Source organism: Cynocephalus volans, chromosome 7 (assembly GCF_027409185.1).
Source record: "Cynocephalus volans isolate mCynVol1 chromosome 7, mCynVol1.pri, whole genome shotgun sequence".
Taxonomy (NCBI): Eukaryota; Metazoa; Chordata; class Mammalia; order Dermoptera; family Cynocephalidae; genus Cynocephalus; species Cynocephalus volans.
The window spans coordinates 69,881,556-69,900,447 of NC_084466.1; the positions used below are offsets into that span (position 1 = coordinate 69,881,556).

Sequence of the window (18,892 nt, forward strand, 5' to 3'; positions counted from 1 at the left end):
TAATGATTGTGATGAGGCTGATCAGTGTCCACTGAATAACTAGAAAATGTGTCCAAGATAATTTAGTCATCTTGCCATTGCGATTACTTTGTAAATATGGCTAATTGAGACTAACTGCTATGATCTTTTCTCTATATCACATGATCTAGACTGACATACTTAATATCTATCAGTCAGTGTGTAGGTAGACATGTTCATGCACATAAAGGCTCACAGAAAAAGTGAAATAGGTAAAATAAAGCTTACTTAGGCAGAAGAATAAATGATCTGTTTATTGGAATGCTTTAGAGTCTTGGCAAAAGTGTGTAAAGAGGTAGACTGTAGAATAAGTCATATGTTATCTATGCCTTTAACCCAGAAATTTTGTTCCTAGGAATTTATTCTAAGGAAATAAATACACATATGCACAAAAGTATAACTACAAGAATATTCATTACTACAGTGTTTAAAAGAGAATGTATGTAAATGATCAAAATTCTCAACAGTAGAGGATTGGTTGCAATACATCTATATAATGGAACAATGATGCGGCCACTAAGTAAAAAAAACAAAAACAGGTCATCAAACTATATATAATCATAATTTATTTTAAAAAGCAAAATCATACAGAAAAAAGAAATAAGAACAAAAAGGTTTGAAAAAATAACTAAAGAATTAAATTTTAGGGAAAAAGTGACTAGGGGATAGTTATTGATGATATTCATTTTTAAACACCTTTATTGAGGCGTGATTTACATGCAACAAACTGCACACATTTAAAATATATAGTTTGACAAGTTTTGAGAAGTATATACACTCATGAATCTGTCAGTCAAGATAGTGACCATCACCCTCAGAAGTTTTCTTATGTCCATTGACAGTCCATTCACACACACACCCAGTCTTCAGGCAACCACTGATGTGCTTTCTGATACTGTAGATGAGTTTGCATCTTTTGAAATTTTATATAAATGAAATCACACAGTATGTACTCTTTTTGTGTCTGGCTTCTTTCAGCATAATGATTTGAGATTTATTCATGCTATTGCATGTACTAGTAATTAGTTTTTATTGCTGAGTAGTATATATATAATTGTATGGATGTATCCCATTTTGTGTCCATTCACCTGTTAATGGACGTTTGGGTTTTTTCCTGCATTACAACCTAAGTTTGGATATTACAAATAAAGCTACTATAAACTTTCATGTACAAGTCTTTGTGTAGGCATATGTTGCCTTTTCTCTTGGGTAAATATTTAGGAGTGAAATGGCTGTGTTGAAACTATCAAAATCTGATGATGTTTCTTAAAAAAGAATGTTAGAATTTCACTTAATTTTAGATATTTGATAAAGAAAATGAAGAAGTAAAATTATATGGTAAAAATGCATCATGAAATTATGTGACAAAAAAGGGTTGAAAACTCCAGGCCTCTGCAGAGGTCCAGGCCTCAGCTGCACCCTTACAGACTTGCTTCAGGCTCAACAGCTGATCAGATGGCCACCTTCAGAGCTGCCAGGCCCTGTGACAGCTCTGCACACCTATTCCCAAACCAATAGCTGATCCAGGTAGCAGCTTTTCCTCCCTACAGGACCCCTCTAGAAAGCCTCTGGGTCCTGCAGCATCCACACAGGCTTGCTCAAGGCTCAACAGCTGAGCCAGTGGCCCTCTACAGACCTACCAGGAACTAATGCAACAGTATAAATCTACCACTGACTAAAAGTGGACCACCCACCTCCACAAGAAACCCACCCCAACAAGAAACTGCCAAGGGCCCCTCCACCTAGGCCACAAAGGAACCCACAGACAACTCTAAGATTGAGTACAGTTGAAGTAGTCACACGAAGGCTGCAGTATCACACTCACCCAGATCCAAATTTGAAATTGTCCAACCCAGCTGTCAATATAAATACTTCTACAGGAAAGGGTCACCCCCCCCTTCAAAAGCCACTCGTAGCATTAAAAGAAGTGACTACACCACCCAATACCCAGACATCAATGCAGAGATATGAGAAGCATGAATAAACAAGGCTGGACTTTAAAAATCAAACTCACATATTGTATAAAAAATATTTTCCTGCACCGGCCAGCCGCCCCCGCCCCCCCCCCCCCAAAAAAATTCACATTCATAAAAAACACACTTAAACAAAATACAAATCTGTTTTTTCCTTTCCAGTGGAGGGGGCAATGATTCCCTCGCATTGTGGTAAAACAAAAGTTAAGGTTTGCCATTATTGTAGTTAAGTCTATATATTATCATTTTTGTTGCAGTTTTTGCTGACAGTGACTTTTCATTATGTACTGTTTAATTATGAATGTCAAGGTTGTTACAATATATTATCAATTGAGTTGATTATAGCATTTTTAAAAAAAGATGTTTACAGTTACTTGCACTTATTTAAAATGTTTTTATTATACAGAGACATCACCTTCACTTTGGGATGTGGAATTTGCTAAGCAATTAGCCACAGTAAGTGAACAGCCCTTTCAGAATGGGTTTGAAGAGATGATCCAGTGGACAAAAGAGGGGAAACTGTGGGAGTTCCCAATTAACAACGAAGCAGGTGAGTATTAACTTCAGAGGTTTATAAAATTCATTGATTAAGAGTATTTCTGCCAGATGTTCAGTTTTAGAGTCTAAATAGTAGTTACATGAATTTCAAAACACTGTGTAGACATCTTTGTGGTGTCCTAAAAAAAAATCGAACAATGTTTTTTTAAAAAAGAATGTTAGAATTTCACTTAATTTTAGATATTTGATAAGGAAAATAAAGAAGTAAAATTATATGCCAAAAATAGATCATGAATTTCTAAGACATAAAGTGTTGAAAACTGCAAATAGCAGCTTTCTAGTTGCTAACAGGACATTACTTGATGAATCCTCTAATATGTTAAATATTGGGTATATGTTTGATCCTTGTACAAGCCAGCCATGCCTCCCCACCACTGCCCCTTACCCCCAAATTAAATACTGGGTATGAGATTATACTTAATTCTGGAGAACATTACAACTCTTAAAGTCTTGTGCTGGTGTCTTTTAGTTATAAAACTATTTCATTAATGAGGTACAAGGTACTTGTGTGAACCACTCAAAGCAAAAATGTTAGGAGGCTTTGGAAATCTTTGGCTGCATTATGTAGATGTTTTGAACTGGTAATGGACTATTATCTGCTTTCCTGGGTATTTTCTGGAGATGTTAGCTCTTCTTCAGTCAAAAGGAAAATGCTGTTTGTTTTTTATTGCCACTGATGTTGTCATCATTTAAACATTTTCTTTGAATTTAATTTAATAGACATATTTTCAATTAGAAGAGATCCATTTACTTTTATGGCAAGATTAACTAGAAGTTGTGAATAAGTAAGAAAGTCTTAGGAAGTAGTCAATGTTTTAACCTTCTCTGTGTTACAATATGACTGTAATATTTTAATTTTTTTTTTTTTTTTAAAGATGACCGGTAAGGGGATCTTAACCCTTGGCTTGGTGTTGTTAGCACCACGCTCAACCAGTGAGTGAACCGGCCATCCCTGTATAGGATCTGAACCTGTGGCCTTGGTGTTATCAGCACTGCACTCTCCCGAGTGAGCCATGGGTCGGCCCCTAATATTTTAATTTTTGATAACCTTTCATTCAGCTTACTAAGTGTAATGGAAACTTAAATATCAGAAATATTAGTCATATCTAAATAATAATTAATATAAAGTGTTACTTTCTAAAGGGAAAATTTTAGAGACACAAATCCTTTAGCAAATTCTTAATATTTTGTATATTCATATGGTATATGCAGTAATATAGCATGCTGTGTTTTATTTATTGCATAACATGTATATTTCTTAATGTATGATGGTTTTATATTCTGGAAGTTATCAGGGTAAGGTAAAAAACGCCAAAGACTTTAGTTATGCAAACCTGAGTACAGATCCCCATTGTCAGGTATTAGTCGTTTGCCTTTGAGGAAATTAACTTCCTGGGCCTCTGTTTCCTCATCTATAAAACTAAAGATACTTCATTGGAAGAATATGAGAATTAAATAAGATAAAGTTGTTCAGCACAGTTCTTGGCATATTATAAATATGAGTAAATGTTAGCTCTTTCCCATCATAGAATTTTTAAAGTAGTGAAAAACTGACAAAACACCATGTGTAGTATTAAGGAAAGATTTACTCAGAATATCTTTGGATTTCATTATCTGATGAAACTTGGGTGTTCTAAGTTCTCATAGTTAAAAAACATGATTTAAATATTCAGTATTGATCATACCAACTGGCCACACACAAAAAAAAAAGAAAATAAAATTCAGTATTGAGGTATAGTAACATGTGACTTCATTCAGAAGACACAGTGAGGCAAACTGGTTAGGAGTTTAAGTTTCTGAGTGAATTATAGACTTGATCTCTCCAAGCTTCCTTTCCCTCATCTCTAAAATGATGGGAATAACAATAGGACTTATTTTCTGGGATTCTTGTGAGGAATAAGTGCGGTTGTACAAGTAAAGCTTCATCACCATTGCCATCCCTGTTTCTACAGTAACAATATTGTAAGTGGATTTGCTACTGTGACTATTTCCTGTTCTGTACCATAACATTTTAAAATCTGAAAATATTAGGAAATATAGTATGTATTATCTAGGAACCATCAAATAGAGTGATAAGAAAACATGAATTAGTAGTACATTGTCATCAACAGTGAAACACTTCAAAATCTTAAGTGTCCAAACTCCAGAGGAATTTATCTTAAATCTGACCTGGTTTTGGAGAAGTTTTAATTTCTAAAAAAGAAGAAAAACATGTATTTTAGTCAGGTTGGAGAGATAAATGTGATAAGTATTCATATACTGTACGTATTATTGATGCTTCAGGGTTGAAAAAGGAGATTATCTCATTCCAGCTCCTTAGGGCAATTGTAATCTGAAGGAAGGACAGGAAAGGAACTATGGGAACTTTCACTTTGATCACTCTTCTCAGTACACTCATAGAAGCTTCTAAGTTTCTGACTTCCAACTTCTAAATTGCTGAATATTTTAAAAGACTGGTATTGTAACCTGGAGCCTCAAAGTTTGATGAAATTTAAGTATAAGAAATATAAAAGAAAGTTAAGATTAATGAAATATCATGCTTTCGTTACTAATACTTAGCTTCATAAAGATTTGATGCTTTGGGGGAAAGATGTTTTCTTTTGTTTTTAGTGGCTCACTGTGTCAGTTTGGGAACATAATGCTGAAAATAAAATATGTCCTTTGTTTACAGTTTACCTCCCAGTGTTGTGTTTTTCATTATATAAAAAATTAAGGTTTGTTGTTTTGCCACTAAATGTGTATAAATTATCTTTCCAATTCAGAGTAGCTTTTTTTCTGTTTTTGTTTTATGAACTGGTTTGCTTCTTTTCTTGTGCTTTACCACATGGAGATTTACAAGAGCTGCTAGGTAGATTGTTCCCACTTAGATTTTGTAGTAGTTTCATATGTCAGATTGATAATAGCATCATTTTTATTTTAGCTTTGACTGATTTTAACTAAATTTAATCTCATTTTACCCTATCCAGTAACAGAGACTTGCTCTTTGAATATCTGTTAACCATAAGTATGTTACCAAATTAAGCGTGTATTTTAAATGCTTTGCAAGAGTAATTCTCAATTTAGAGGCTTCAGGGGGCAAAAAAGCTCATCATGGATGTTAATCACACTTTTGTTTCTATTCTTCTGCTGGCTTCAACTTTTTCACTTCTAATGTGCCATCTTTTGTTAGGGTGTCTGGAATATGTGCTATAATATGAGCTAACAAGAAGAGTTAGGAAAGTTCAAAATTACCATAAAACTTTAAAGAGGGCTGTGTTATGTGGGCAAGTACATGGTTGAAAAAATTAGGGGAAGTATGAAGATTATTCAGTATGTCCTAACTGAAAGGTAGCAGTATCTGTTGGTGGTTTTAGATGAGATTACGGCTTATGAATAAGAGCCTCAAAGAACTGACAGGAAAAAAAAAAAAGTTTTGGTAGTACTAGAAGTAGAAACAACAATTCAAACTGAAAATGACTGAATTTGCTTCAGTGCTCTAATATGCCCTCGTCAAAAATAATTGGTCATTACTATTAATTGGATTTTACCCTTTATTTGTTGTACCTTATTTTAAACTGTATTCAGTAATATTTAATTGCATTCAATAATATTTAAGGCAGAATCAGACACAAAATTAACATCACCTTATATGGTTGTACACCGTATGGGATTTCCTTTTTATATTTAATTTTTCACTCTCATTTTTTCTTTACTATATTATATTTCTTTTATTAAACATATTTTAAATTACATAAATAATAATGAAAGTTTACTTGCAAGAAAGCCAAATAATGTGAAAGAATGTTATGTTTTACCCCTCAGTTCTCTTTTCTTTTCCTAAAATGACCATTGTCAGTAGTTTGATATATGTCCTCTGTTATAACACTAAGGTCAAGGATTCTGATCCCTGAACTGGCCAGCTGCCAAAAAATTTTAAAAATAATAATAGAAGATATTTGTCCTCTCAATACACTTTAAATGGCAATGACACATTTATCTGCTGTTTTGTTTTGACCTCAACGGGACCATACTATATATATATTGCCCTGCAGCATTTTTTCCTATTACTTAGCAACATATCTTGAAAACATTTCCTCATTGACCTTACTCATTTTAATAGTTCTATAGCATCCCATTATTATGAATGCAGACTGTAATTTATTTTACCATTTTCCTATTGATGGATAGAGATGTAGTAGATCCTTTCACATATATTCTTCTGTATATGTTTGAGTACTTTGAATTCTTAGAAGTGTTGAAGAGTAGGTATACTTCAAATTGCAATGAATATTGACAAAGTCTCTTATAAAATGATAGCCAGTCGATCCTGCAACCATGTGAAAATCCTATTTCTTGACACCTTAACTAATGCTGGACATTTTTAATCTTTCAAATGTTCTGGGCAAAAAATCTTTTTATATGTTTATTGGCTATTTGTATTTTCTCTGTGACATCTCTTTACATCCTTGTTATATTGTTTGTAGGAACTTGATATATTATGGGCTTTAATCCTTAAACTGTTACATGTGTTGGACATATTTCTCCCAATCTGTCTCTTTTCCTTTTAAAATAATTTGATTTTCAAAATCGTAGTAAGCATTTAGTTTAATATAAAAGCTTATAATATAAAGCAGTTCTTTTTGTCACTTATCAGGCCTGTTTCTCAGAGCCAACCTCTTTTAATCTTTTAGCTCTATTTTATTTTTTATATTTTTAAATTATATGCTTATTTCTGCTATTTTAGATATTACCTAATGTATGTATCTTCTCATCCTCTCAATATAGATATATAAAATTTTTTTGTTAGATCCGAATTCATTGTTTACATTAGTATGACTATGGAAAATTGTTTAATGCTAAGACAAAAAAATGTATATGAGTATATTTCCTTTCCTGTTTCCCTGTCCCCACCCAAAGTTAACAATTCCTTGTTTTTCTTCCCATTTGCTTAGTTTTTCTTTGAATCTGCAGATAAGTTTTCCTACATTCTTTACAGCTACTTAAATTCACATGGTCAAAAGTAATAGATAATGTATTGGTTTCACTTTTTGTTCCTGGATGACTGGAGCCCTCTGCCGGTACCTATATTCTATACCTCAGTCTTCTGGCACATCTGTTTCCCTGTGACTTCATTTTACCCTCATCCTGGGATTTCCCTTTGTCTCCGATATTGGACACCCTTTCTTTTGATCGTGTTTTCTTCTCTTTAATGGTCTCTTTGTTTTGGTGGAGCAAATGCTCCATTGTCACCCTGAGAATGAATACAAGGAAGTAAAAATATTTTGAGACCTGTAACATACAAAAACATATTTCTTTTCCCCTGGCACTTACATAATAGTTCAGCTGGGCAAAAAATTAAAGATTGGAAATAATCTTATTTAATAATTTTGAAGGCATTGCTCGATTGTCTTATGTTGCTGAGAAAGCTTTTGCCATTCTTTCCATTCTTATCCCAGATTTATTGTATGTGATCTCTTTTATTTTCTTTGGTAACTTTTAGCTTCTTCTCTTTACAATATTCATAAGTTTCAAGATAATGATCCTTGGCAAGGGATTTATTTTTTTAAAATCATTTTTCTAGGCATCACTGAGTTCCTTTAATCTGGGAACTTTATTACTTTATTTTATTTGATAATTTGGGCCTTCCAATTTTTTTATTTTTCTTTTCCTTTATTATTATTTTTTTGTTTCTTTGTTTGTTTTTGTTCTGTGCTCTGGGAAAATTTCACAACTTTTACCTTACAGCCTTTCTGTTGGGTTTTTATTTTTAACTTCTAAACCCTGTTTTGTTGTTCTTGATTTAACTGAATTTTTTCTTGTGCTACCTACATTGTATTAGTTTTCTCAAAGTTTCTTCTTATTTTTGGTGTTTGTATTAGGTTTTAACACTAACTGGTGTTTCACTGAGATCCCATTAGCAATGGTTGATGGGATCCAGTTTTTCCTTTTATGGATCATGCTGGTGGTGTGAAGCTCTTTGTCAGCCCTAGAACCTGAAGATTTTGCCCTGTTTTTTCCTATGAGATTTATAGTTTTACATCTTACAGTTAAGTCTATGATCCATTATGGGCTGATTTGTATGAGGTGTAAAGTTGGGTTGAGGTTTTGGGATTGGGTTTTTTTTGCCTATAGATGTCCAGTTGCTCCAGCACCAGTTGTTGAAAAGACTGTCTTTCCTCCTTTGCACCTTTGTGTGGATTTATTTCTTGTTTCTCAATTTTGTTCCACTGATCTGTGTGTCTGTGTCTCTGCCAGTACCATACTATCTGATTATTGTAGCTGTGTAGTGAGCCTTAGCATTATTTCTCCCATTTTATTTTTCTCTTTCGAGATTGTTTTAACTATTCTACAACTTGTACCTTTCCATATACATTTTAGAATAAGCTTGGCTGTGGCAAAACATTGCTGGAATTCTGGTAGGAAGCACATTAAACCTATAGACCAATTTAGGAGGACATCTTTACCATGTTGAGTCTTCCAATTTAAATTTAATTACACATGTGATTGATTTTTATGTGTTGATATTGTATCCTGTAACCTTGCTGAACTCACTAATCAGTTCTAGGAATGGTTTGTTTTTGTTTTTTGTAGTTTGCTTGAGATTTTCTACGTAGACAACTATGCCATCTACGAATAGGGAGAATTTTATTTCTTTTCCTATCTATATGCCTTTTCTTTTCCTTTCTTTCTTTTCTTTCTCCTTTATCTTTCCTTTTCTGCCTTATTACAGTGGCTAGAGCTTTCAGTACTGTGTTGATTAAGAGTGATGAAAGCTTACCTCTTTGCCTTGTTCCTGATCCTAGGAGAAAAGAGTTCAGTGTTTTATCAAGTATGATATTAGCTGTAGATTTTTTACTAGATTTTTTTTATCAAGTTAAGGTAGTTTCTTTCTTTTCCTAACTTACTGAGGGTGTTTATCAAAAATGAGTGTTGAATTTTGTCAAATATTTTTTCTGTCAATTGATTTTATTTTTCTTTTTTAACCTCCTGATACAGTGGTTTACATTGACTTTTGAATGTTGAACTAAGCTTGCATATCTGAACTAAATTCCACTTTGTTTTGGGGTATAGTTCTTCTTTCACATTGTTGAATTTGTTTGCTAATTTTATTTAAAATTTTTGCCTCTAGGTTCATAAAAGATTGGTTTGGTTTTTAGTGCTCTTTTTGTTTTGTTTTGTTTTTCTCATTTCTTTGTCTAGTTTTGGTAACAAGGTAGTACCAGTCTCATAAAATAAGTAGGAAGTATTCCCTCCTCTTCTCATTTCTGGAAGAAATTGTGTAAAATTTGTGTTAACTCTTCTTTAAATGTTAGATAAAATTCTCAAGTGTAGTCATCCGAGCCTGGAGTTTTCTCTTTTGAGAGCTTTTAAATTACAAATTCCTTTTCTTTAATAGTTATGATTATTCAGGCTATCTGTTTTATCTTGGGTGAGTTTTGGTAGTTTATGTATTTCTTCTGTCTGTTTCTTTTAAGTTACTGAATTTATGAGTATAAAATTTTTTATAGTTGTATTCGTTTCTGTTGCTTATAACCGAATCCCTGAAACTGGGTAATTTATAAAGAAATGAAATTTATTTCTTACAGTTTTGGAGATTGGGAAGTCCATGGTCCAGGGAGTACTTCTGGTGAGGGCCTTCTTTTGGGTGCAAACTCTACAGGGTCCTTTGGGATACAAAGTATCACATGGTGAGAATTGACATGAATGAGGGAGAGCTGTCTCATTTGCTCTCCTTATAAAGCCATCAGAACCACGCCCATGACCACCTGTTAAACCAATAACCCATTACTCTGTGAATGGATCGATCCATTCATGAGGACACAGTCCTTATGATCAATCACCTCTTAGAGACCCCACCTTCTACCACCATATAGGGGATTAAGTTCCAACATGAGCTTGGGGGGACATTCACACTACAGTGTGGTATTCCCTGATTGTCCTTTTAATAGTTTTAAGATCTGTAGTGATAACCCACTGTTCATTTCTGATATTGGTGATGTGTGCCTTGTCTACTTTTTCCTTTGTCAGACTTGTTAGAGAATTATCATTTTTACTGATTTTTTTTTTTTTAAAGAATCAGGTATTAGTTTCATTGATTTTTCTCCATTGTTTTTCAGTTTTCAATTTTATTGAACTCTGCTCTTTATTATTTTCTTCCTTTTGCTTGCTTTGGGTTTATTGTGTTCTTTCTTTACTGGGTTCTCGAGGTGGGGGCTTAGATAACTAATTTGAGACTTTCCTCTTCTAAAGTATGCATTTAGTATTACACATTTCTCTCTCAGCACTGCCTTAGCTGTGTCGCACAGATTTTCATTTGTTGCACTTTCATTTTCATTGAATTTATGTATTTTTAAAATTTCCTTTGAGATTTTCTCTTTGACCCATGGATTGCTTATAAGTGTGTTGTTTAATTTCCAACTGTTTGAAGATTTTTTTGTTATCTTTATGTTACTGATGCCATTATGGTCAGAAAACATACTGTGTATTATTTCAGTTATTTTAAATGTGTTGAAGTTTGTTTTGTGACCCAGGATGTGGTCTAGCTAGGTAAATGTCCCATGGGGCTTGAAAAAAAAGCCCCATGGGACATTTACCATAGTTTGTTAAAGTGTTCTATAGGCATTGACTTGATCATGTTGGTTGATGATGATGTTCAATTCATCTGTGTCTTTGCTAATTTTCTACCGGTTCTATTAATTGTGATAGTAGAGTGTTGAAATCCCCAACTATCATTGTAGATTTTTCTGTTTCTCCTTTATTTCTATTTTTCTTTTGTGTATTTAAAAACTCTGTTGTTTGGTGCAGATATAATTAAGATCACTGTGTCTTCTTGGTGGAGTTATCCTTTTATTGTGTAAAGTTCTTCTTTCTACCTAGTATTTTTCTTTGCTCTAGAGTCTACTTTATCTTATATAGCCGCTCATGCTGTTTTTAAAATTAATGTTACTGAGATAAATCTTTTTCCATCCTTTTTACTTTCAACCTACCTATCTTGTGTTCAAAGTGTGTCTCTTGTAGACATCATATAGTTATATCATGTTTTTATATACACTGTGCCAATCTGTCTTTTGATTGGTGTATTTAGACCATTTAAATCCAAAATAATTATTGATATGTTAGGATTTATTTTTTATTTTAATTTTTTTTTTTTTTTTTTTTTGGCAACTGGCCAGCATGGGGATCTGAACCCTTGATCTTGGTGTTATCAGCATCATGTTCTAACCAACTGAGCTAACTGGCCAATTTGTTAGGATTTAAGTCTCTCTTTTTATTATTTGTTTTCTGTTCATTTTCTCTATTTCTCATTCCTCTGTTTGTCTTTTCTTGGCTTCTTATGCTACTTGAACATTTTTTGTGATTCCATCTTGTTTTATTTATATATTTTTAAATGCAGTTTGTATAATTTTCTTAGTGATTACTGTAGATTAAAATATTCATGAACAATAATTGCTGCTACACTTTGTAGGCATTATAAAAGAGCTTTATATGCTTGTGTCTATTTGTGTCTTTGCTAAATCCCCAGGAAGGTGCTATTTTAATTTTCATATTATGCCTGAGGAAACTGATACTCAGAGAAGTTAATTAACCTTCCCAAAGTTACAGTTGTTAAATTGGTGGGCAAGCCTAGATCTCAACTCCAAAGTTCATGCCTTTAGCTATATTATTTTACCTCATTAATTTTATGGTATAGGTTTTACATTCAAAATTATAACATAATGTATTTTGTCTCATTTTCTAGGTTTTGATGATGATGGTTCAGAATTTCATGAACATATATTTCTGGATAAATATTTGGAGGGTTTTCCAAAACAAGGACCAATTCGCCACTTCATGGAGCTGGTGACTTGTGGCCTTTCCAAAAACCCATATCTGAGTGTTAAACAGAAGGTCGAGCACATAGAGTGGTTTAGAAATTATTTTAATGAAAAAAGAGACATTCTAAAAGAAAGTGGCATACAGTTCAGTTAAGACCATGGAAATTTTTATTTTGAGCTGTTGGAGATGGATGTTATAACTAAATAAAATTATTTTATTAGAAGTTTTCCTATATTATGTTAATTATTACGTCTGATTTGACTGGTATAAATGTTAAATAATTTTTTAAAATATGATAACTGAAAAATATTCTTGCATAGAGAAGAATTATCGGCATTTGTAGGTTCAAAAGAATATCTGAGAATTAGTAATAAGTTTAAGACAACTTGCCCTTTTTTTCATTCATTGACTGTACTTTGAAATATAAACAGCTGAGATGTTTTACAGACAGATGGATATATATGTCTATATATACATACAAGGGTATGTCGAAAAGTTCATGGAAAAATAGAATTAAAAGATAATGTGAATCTTTCCATGAACTTTTTGAACTACCCTCATATATATTTTTTTACATATATATATATTTACATTTTATATATATTTTGTACTAAATTAGTTACTCTCACCTAAGTCTGGGTCACTACATAGAAGTGATCTTGTAGAATTTAAGGGCTTATTCTGATCCCTTCTTGTAATTTAGGTCTTCATGCCAAAGTTAGAACTATTTATTTTCCATTTGGTGCTGAGCAGTGTTACTCAACTTTCATACAACTCAGAGGATTGAGGATTCTAAAAAATCTTAAAACTAGATTTAGTTTACAGTAGACCCAGACTAGTATTGTTCCAGGTTCCTAGCACAAGTCAACAGAACTCATATGTGAAAGAATCCACCATAACAACCCCAGGCTTCAAATTATAAAACACAAGGAAACACAGAACCATGAGTATGCACCAGCAGAAATAAAACAGCAGAATCAGACTCCTAAAACATTTGAATATTGGGCTTATCAGATTCAGAATATAAAATGTGTGTTTCTAGCCATTGTAACTAAAAAGAAAAAGAAGAATATGAAGTATGTGTAAGATAGAATAAATATTGAGCAGGAAACTTTAAAAGTGACCAGTCACATTTGAAAAAAAAATTTTAAATTTAGTGAAGGAGTTTAATAACAGATTAAACACTAGAAAGTTGTGCTAAAGAAATTATTCATATGCAGCGAGAGAAGCAAAGAGAAAAGAAATAGGAAAGAGAAGTAAGAAAGTAATATTTGTACAATCACATTGCCAGAAGGAGAGAAAAGAGGAAATAGGTCAGAGACTATCTTTGGATAATTAATGGGTAAGGTTTTCTTTTTTTTATACAGTTTATGAAATATCAACACACAGTTAAACAAGAATCTCTTGGTCATATGTACAAACTGCTCCCAACAACAACAGAATACATTCTTTCCCAGTGGAACCCTTAAAAATGTTTATTTTGGGGGGTTGGCTGGTTAGCTCAGTTGGTTAGAATGCAATGTTATAACACAAAGGTCAAGGGTTTGGATCCCCATTCTGGCCAGCTACCAAAAAAGAAAAAAATAAATTGTTTTTATTTTGATAACCCCAAGGTCGAGAAGGGTTCAGATCCTCTTACCTGCCAGTCACCAAAAAAAGAAAAAAAAAGGTATTTTAATTCAGAAATTTAGTTCATTTATATTTATCACAGTTACTGATATATTTGGAATATCTTTTTTAAAATGAGGGCTAATACATTTGTCAGATAAAAGTAGTTGGCTATCAGCAGACCCTCACTAAGAGAATCCAAAAGATGTACTCGAGGTAGAAGGGAAGTGATATCAAATTTAAGGTTGGAAACACATGAAGAAATGGTGGGTGAAGAAAGTAGTGAATGTATAAGTTAATTATAAATAATAAAACAGTAATGTCTTGTTAAAATACATGACAGTAATAGGATATGTCAGAGTGGATTTTTAAAAAATATCAAGTGATACTACTGTTTACTAGAGGCACATCTAAAACAAGAATACAGAAAGGTTGAAAGTAAATGGGAAAAATATATCAGACAACTTTTAAAAGAAAGCTGGTGCAGCTATATTAATATCAAAAAATGTTCTGAAAGGCATTATTAGAGATAAAGATATTCTGTTTATCAGGAAAATATGAACTGTTATGTACTTAATAATATGGACTCAAAATATGCAAGGCAAAAATTGACAAATTCAAAGAGACGAATCTACCATTATGAGATATTTTAACATAATAATTGATGAATTAAGCAGACAAATCAGAAGCTTTGCTGTACCTGATTATCTCGATCTAAGGGACATTTTTAGACGATTACACAATGTAGCTGCAGATACATTTGTTTCAAGCACACACATTCATAACAATTGACTGTAAGCTTGGCCATAAAGAACATCTGAACAAATTTCAGTGGAATGAAGACCGTGTTTCCCAATTACATTGCAGTGAAGGTAAAGAGCAATAACTGAAAGCCAAGTAGAAAAACCCCATATGTTTGGAAATTTAAAAACACTTCTTCTAACTTACTCATGGATAAATGAAAAAAAAATATTCAAAACAATACTATGAATCAAAACTTACAGGATGCAGCTAAAGTAGCAGAAGAAAATAACATGTTAAAAAGAAAAAAGACTGAAAATTTATGAAGTAAACTTACAATCTTAAGATATTAGAAAATGAACAAGTCTTCTAAGGAAATAGATGAAAGATCTAAGATAAAAGCAGAAATTAATAGAAATAGTACAGTAGAGAGGACCCATAAAATCAAACACTGGTTCTTTAAAAAACTAATAAACTCAAATTTCTGTCAAGATTTATTTATTTATTTATTTATTTGGCAGCTGGCTGGTACAGGGATCCAAACCCTTGACCTTGGTGTTATAACACTGTACTCTAACCAGCTGAACTAACCAGCCAGACCAAGATTCATTTTTAAGAGGATAACTATAGATGCTGAAAAATTAAAAGATTTATTTATCAAGAGGTTAATATGGACTTCATGGCAACACATCTGAAAACTTAATGGGAAAATTCCTCGAAGCTATGCTGTCAAAATAGAAAAAGAAAAACTGAATAACCATTAAAGAGATTGGATTGACATTTTAAAATCTCAGAAACAAACACTAAGCTGAGACGGTTTTCGGAAGAGTTCTACTGAAAATTCAGGAAGAAAATAGTTCCAGTCTTATATAAATTATTCCAAAGCATAGAAAAAGAGGGACCACTCACCAATTCATTTCAAGAGACTAGAATAAAAAAGATTACTTGCAATCAAGAAGACATATTTTGAAAAATCCAAAACAAAACAGCAAACTAAATCCAGCAATGAATAGAAAACATGTTGGAGTTATTCTAGAATGCAAGGGTGGTTTAGCAGTGGAGGAAAAAAAATATTGTCTCAAAAGATGCAGAAAAAAAAAAGTTTAATAACATCAACAGCCATTTATAATTAAGAAAAAAAAAGGCTTAGAAAATTTCCTTAACCTGATAAATAGTATTTACAAAAAACCTATAAGAAAACATCTTTATGATAAATCATCAAACCATTTCCTTCAAAAAATGGAGTAGAAGGGAACTTCCTTAACCTGATAAATGATATTTACAAAAAACCTACAGGAAAACATCTTTATGATAAATCATCAAACCATTTCCTTCAAGATCATAAATAAGATTAGGATAATCACTATCATGATTTCAACATTATACTGGGGGCCTAGCCCGTGTCGTATAGCAAGAAAAAGAAAAAGCTGTTAGGATTAGAAATCCACCCTATGATAACCTCCAGTAAACCTCGCCCTCTCAGAGTGTGCATAACCTGAAACTTGCTTCTAGCAATTTGAATACAGCAAAGGTGTTGGGAGTAGTCACTCCCTTGACTGGGTCTTGTGATATGGCAAAAATGAAGGAGTAGTCACTCTTGTGATTACATTATATTATGTAAGACTCCTTGTCAGCAGACTGGAGTGAGCTATCATGTTGAAAGAAGGTCTGTGGATAGGCCATGTGGCAAGAAACTTCAGGGGCCTTTAGGAGTTAGGAGCAACCCCCAGCTGACAGCATCAAAGTGGGGACCTTGGTTGTACAGCCTCAGATAACTGAATCCTACAAACAACCATCACCGCAGCTTGGGAGAGAACTCTCAGCTTTAAAAAAGAACAGAGCCTGGCTGTCACCTTGATTACAGTCTTGTTAGACCTATAGCAGGAAACCCACCAAAACTGAGAACATAAGTGCATGTTGTTTTAAGCCACTAAGTTTGAAGTAATGTGTTATGCACCAATAGATAACTAATATAGGAAGGAACAGAACTATCACTAGAGAGTCTGGATTGTGTAGAAAACAAAAGATCATATGGGTCTTTCAAAGCTACTTTTCTTAAGAAAAGACATGTGCATTTACCTTCTTTGGGGATGACCGCAATGCTTTAAAAGGAAAGAAAGAAATTTGCTAGGAATTCCTTAAATGTTTAATATTTTTCACTAGCTGGTAAGGACATTGTTATTTGCCAATAGCTTTGAAAGATGATAATACTTCCGCAGTTGAAACCATGATGTTAAAAACATCCTTCTTTTGGCCAATTACATAGTTGCTTCTAAAGAACGTATTATCCTTAGATTCTTGGCTTTAAAGAATGTATTATCCTTAGATTCTTGCCTTGTTTACAATTCTTAAAATTGCTCTAAACTTGCTTAAGTAGTCAGTTTTAAATTATGTAAGTACAAACAACAAAACCCTCTTAATTCTAAAGTTGCTTTTAGAATCCATGCATTTATACATTTATGCAAGTTGGGTATTAAATTGAGAAGATTTTATTCTAAGTAACCAACTCTTAAGGGGCTAAAGCAAACCTGCTTTCTAAAATATATCAGTTCAAGGACTAAGCAGTTTCTGAAACAGAATGATTTACTGTGCCTCGTACTATTTCCTTGCACTAGAACATGAGTGAGGGTGGTAGAAGGAAGAAGGAGTTCATATTAGGAGGAACAAGTGGCTGCTGGAATATGCTTATGATTTAGGACCTCTTTTAAAAATCCTGTTAGCTGGAAAAAAAAAAAAAAAGGACTAATGTTTTCCAAGGTTTCAGTAGCACCTTTACAAAAATGCTGCTTTTGCATACAGTACAGAAAGCTAGAAAATGCTTAGGTGTCGTATCTGGCACAGCACCCCTAAGAGGGAGTGTCTCATATATCTGAGAGGAGTTTACCCTTCCTTACCAGTTTAAGTTGTGACAGATTTAATGTTCTTATCTTGCTTTTAAACTGGAGAGCAACGCAGGTCTGAAATAAATAGCTTTTTGTTCTCTACTATTTATCGAACAGTTCAGAGGGCGAGGAAGCAAAGAGAAATGTTCTGATTGTTTCTTTGCTTGCCAGCTCCTGAATTGTGGACAGTTCTACAGTGACCTTCCCATATTATTCCCTCCTTCCTTCTGTTCTCTTCTCTGCTTTGGCATCAGAAGCTTCAGTTCAAACCTTGTCATGGCAGTATGAGCAACACTTAACCTTTCAGCCCCCATTTTCTCCCTTGTAAGTGACGGGGATAATTTCCATCTCACAGAATTTGGAAGTGTTAGAATTGCATGAGGTAATGTACACACAGTAACTGGCACATACTGTGAGCTTCAGATATATTGTCAGTTCTCTTTCCACATATTCCTCCCCAGAATCCCAGCACCAGGATGGACACACAAAGGAGTCATTTTCTTCACTATCCAATATTAATTTGGGAATGGCATCGTGCTGCTTTTACATTTTCAGATCTGGTTACCATTACCTTTCATCAGTGGAGTAGGATATATTTTTAAAATCAACTTTGTTATACTTTCGCATGGAGGAAAATGGGAATGGTCAGAGACACTGAAATAGGAAGATTTGTCCTCTAATTTCTCTGTATTCAGTCTTAAACCTAAGAACTTCAAGCTCCCTTCTAGGAAGGCAGGGCCCTGGGTATATCCAAATGAGCAGATACCCTTAGTGAATGTTTATCTCTGTTATCTGCCTTAATATCTCTTGGATGTTCTACAGAAGCACAATAAAAGTTAGATCTCCCCATAGTAAAATTAAAATGACTAACATCTGTGTGGTACTTTGATTGCATAGAAAGTGTTTTCACATTTGGTTAGAGCACGTCCTTGTAGCACGAGGTCAAGGCTTTGGTTCCCTGTGCTGGCCAGCTGCCAAAAAATAAATAATAATAAAATGAAGTGTTTTCACATACATCAAGTCATTAATTTGTTAAGCATTTACTGAGCTCTCCTATGAGGTAGGCCCCTACTAGACACCAGAGTATGAATAAATACACTGGTGAGGCACTCCTGACCCTGAGATGTCACCTTAAACGTGACTTCCCAAGAAAAACCTCTCCCCACTTCGTTAAGTTGCTCCTTTCTCCTTGTTGTCTAATACAGTACTCTGTCTCCTTTACAATATCTCCTATCAAGATCTCCTTAAGGGCAGGGATTGTGTCAGCTTCTGTCACCTCTGTGAGGTCCTGTGTGCAAGACCTGGTATATTGCTAGC

The 18,892-nt window shown here is 33.5% G+C and overlaps 1 protein-coding gene across 1 annotated transcript in view; it reads left to right on the top strand.

Annotated features, from left to right (window-relative positions):
- Positions 1-12,567, top strand: part of MRPS31 (mitochondrial ribosomal protein S31) — a 32,589-nt gene extending 20,022 nt beyond the window's left edge. Inside the window, exons 6-7 of the mRNA XM_063103219.1 lie at positions 2,398-2,541; positions 12,268-12,567. Of these exons, the coding sequence (XP_062959289.1) occupies positions 2,398-2,541; positions 12,268-12,497 (374 nt within the window). The 3' untranslated portion in view covers positions 12,498-12,567. The remainder of the gene's footprint in view (positions 1-2,397; positions 2,542-12,267) is intronic.
- Positions 12,568-18,892: the final 6,325 nt, after the last annotated feature.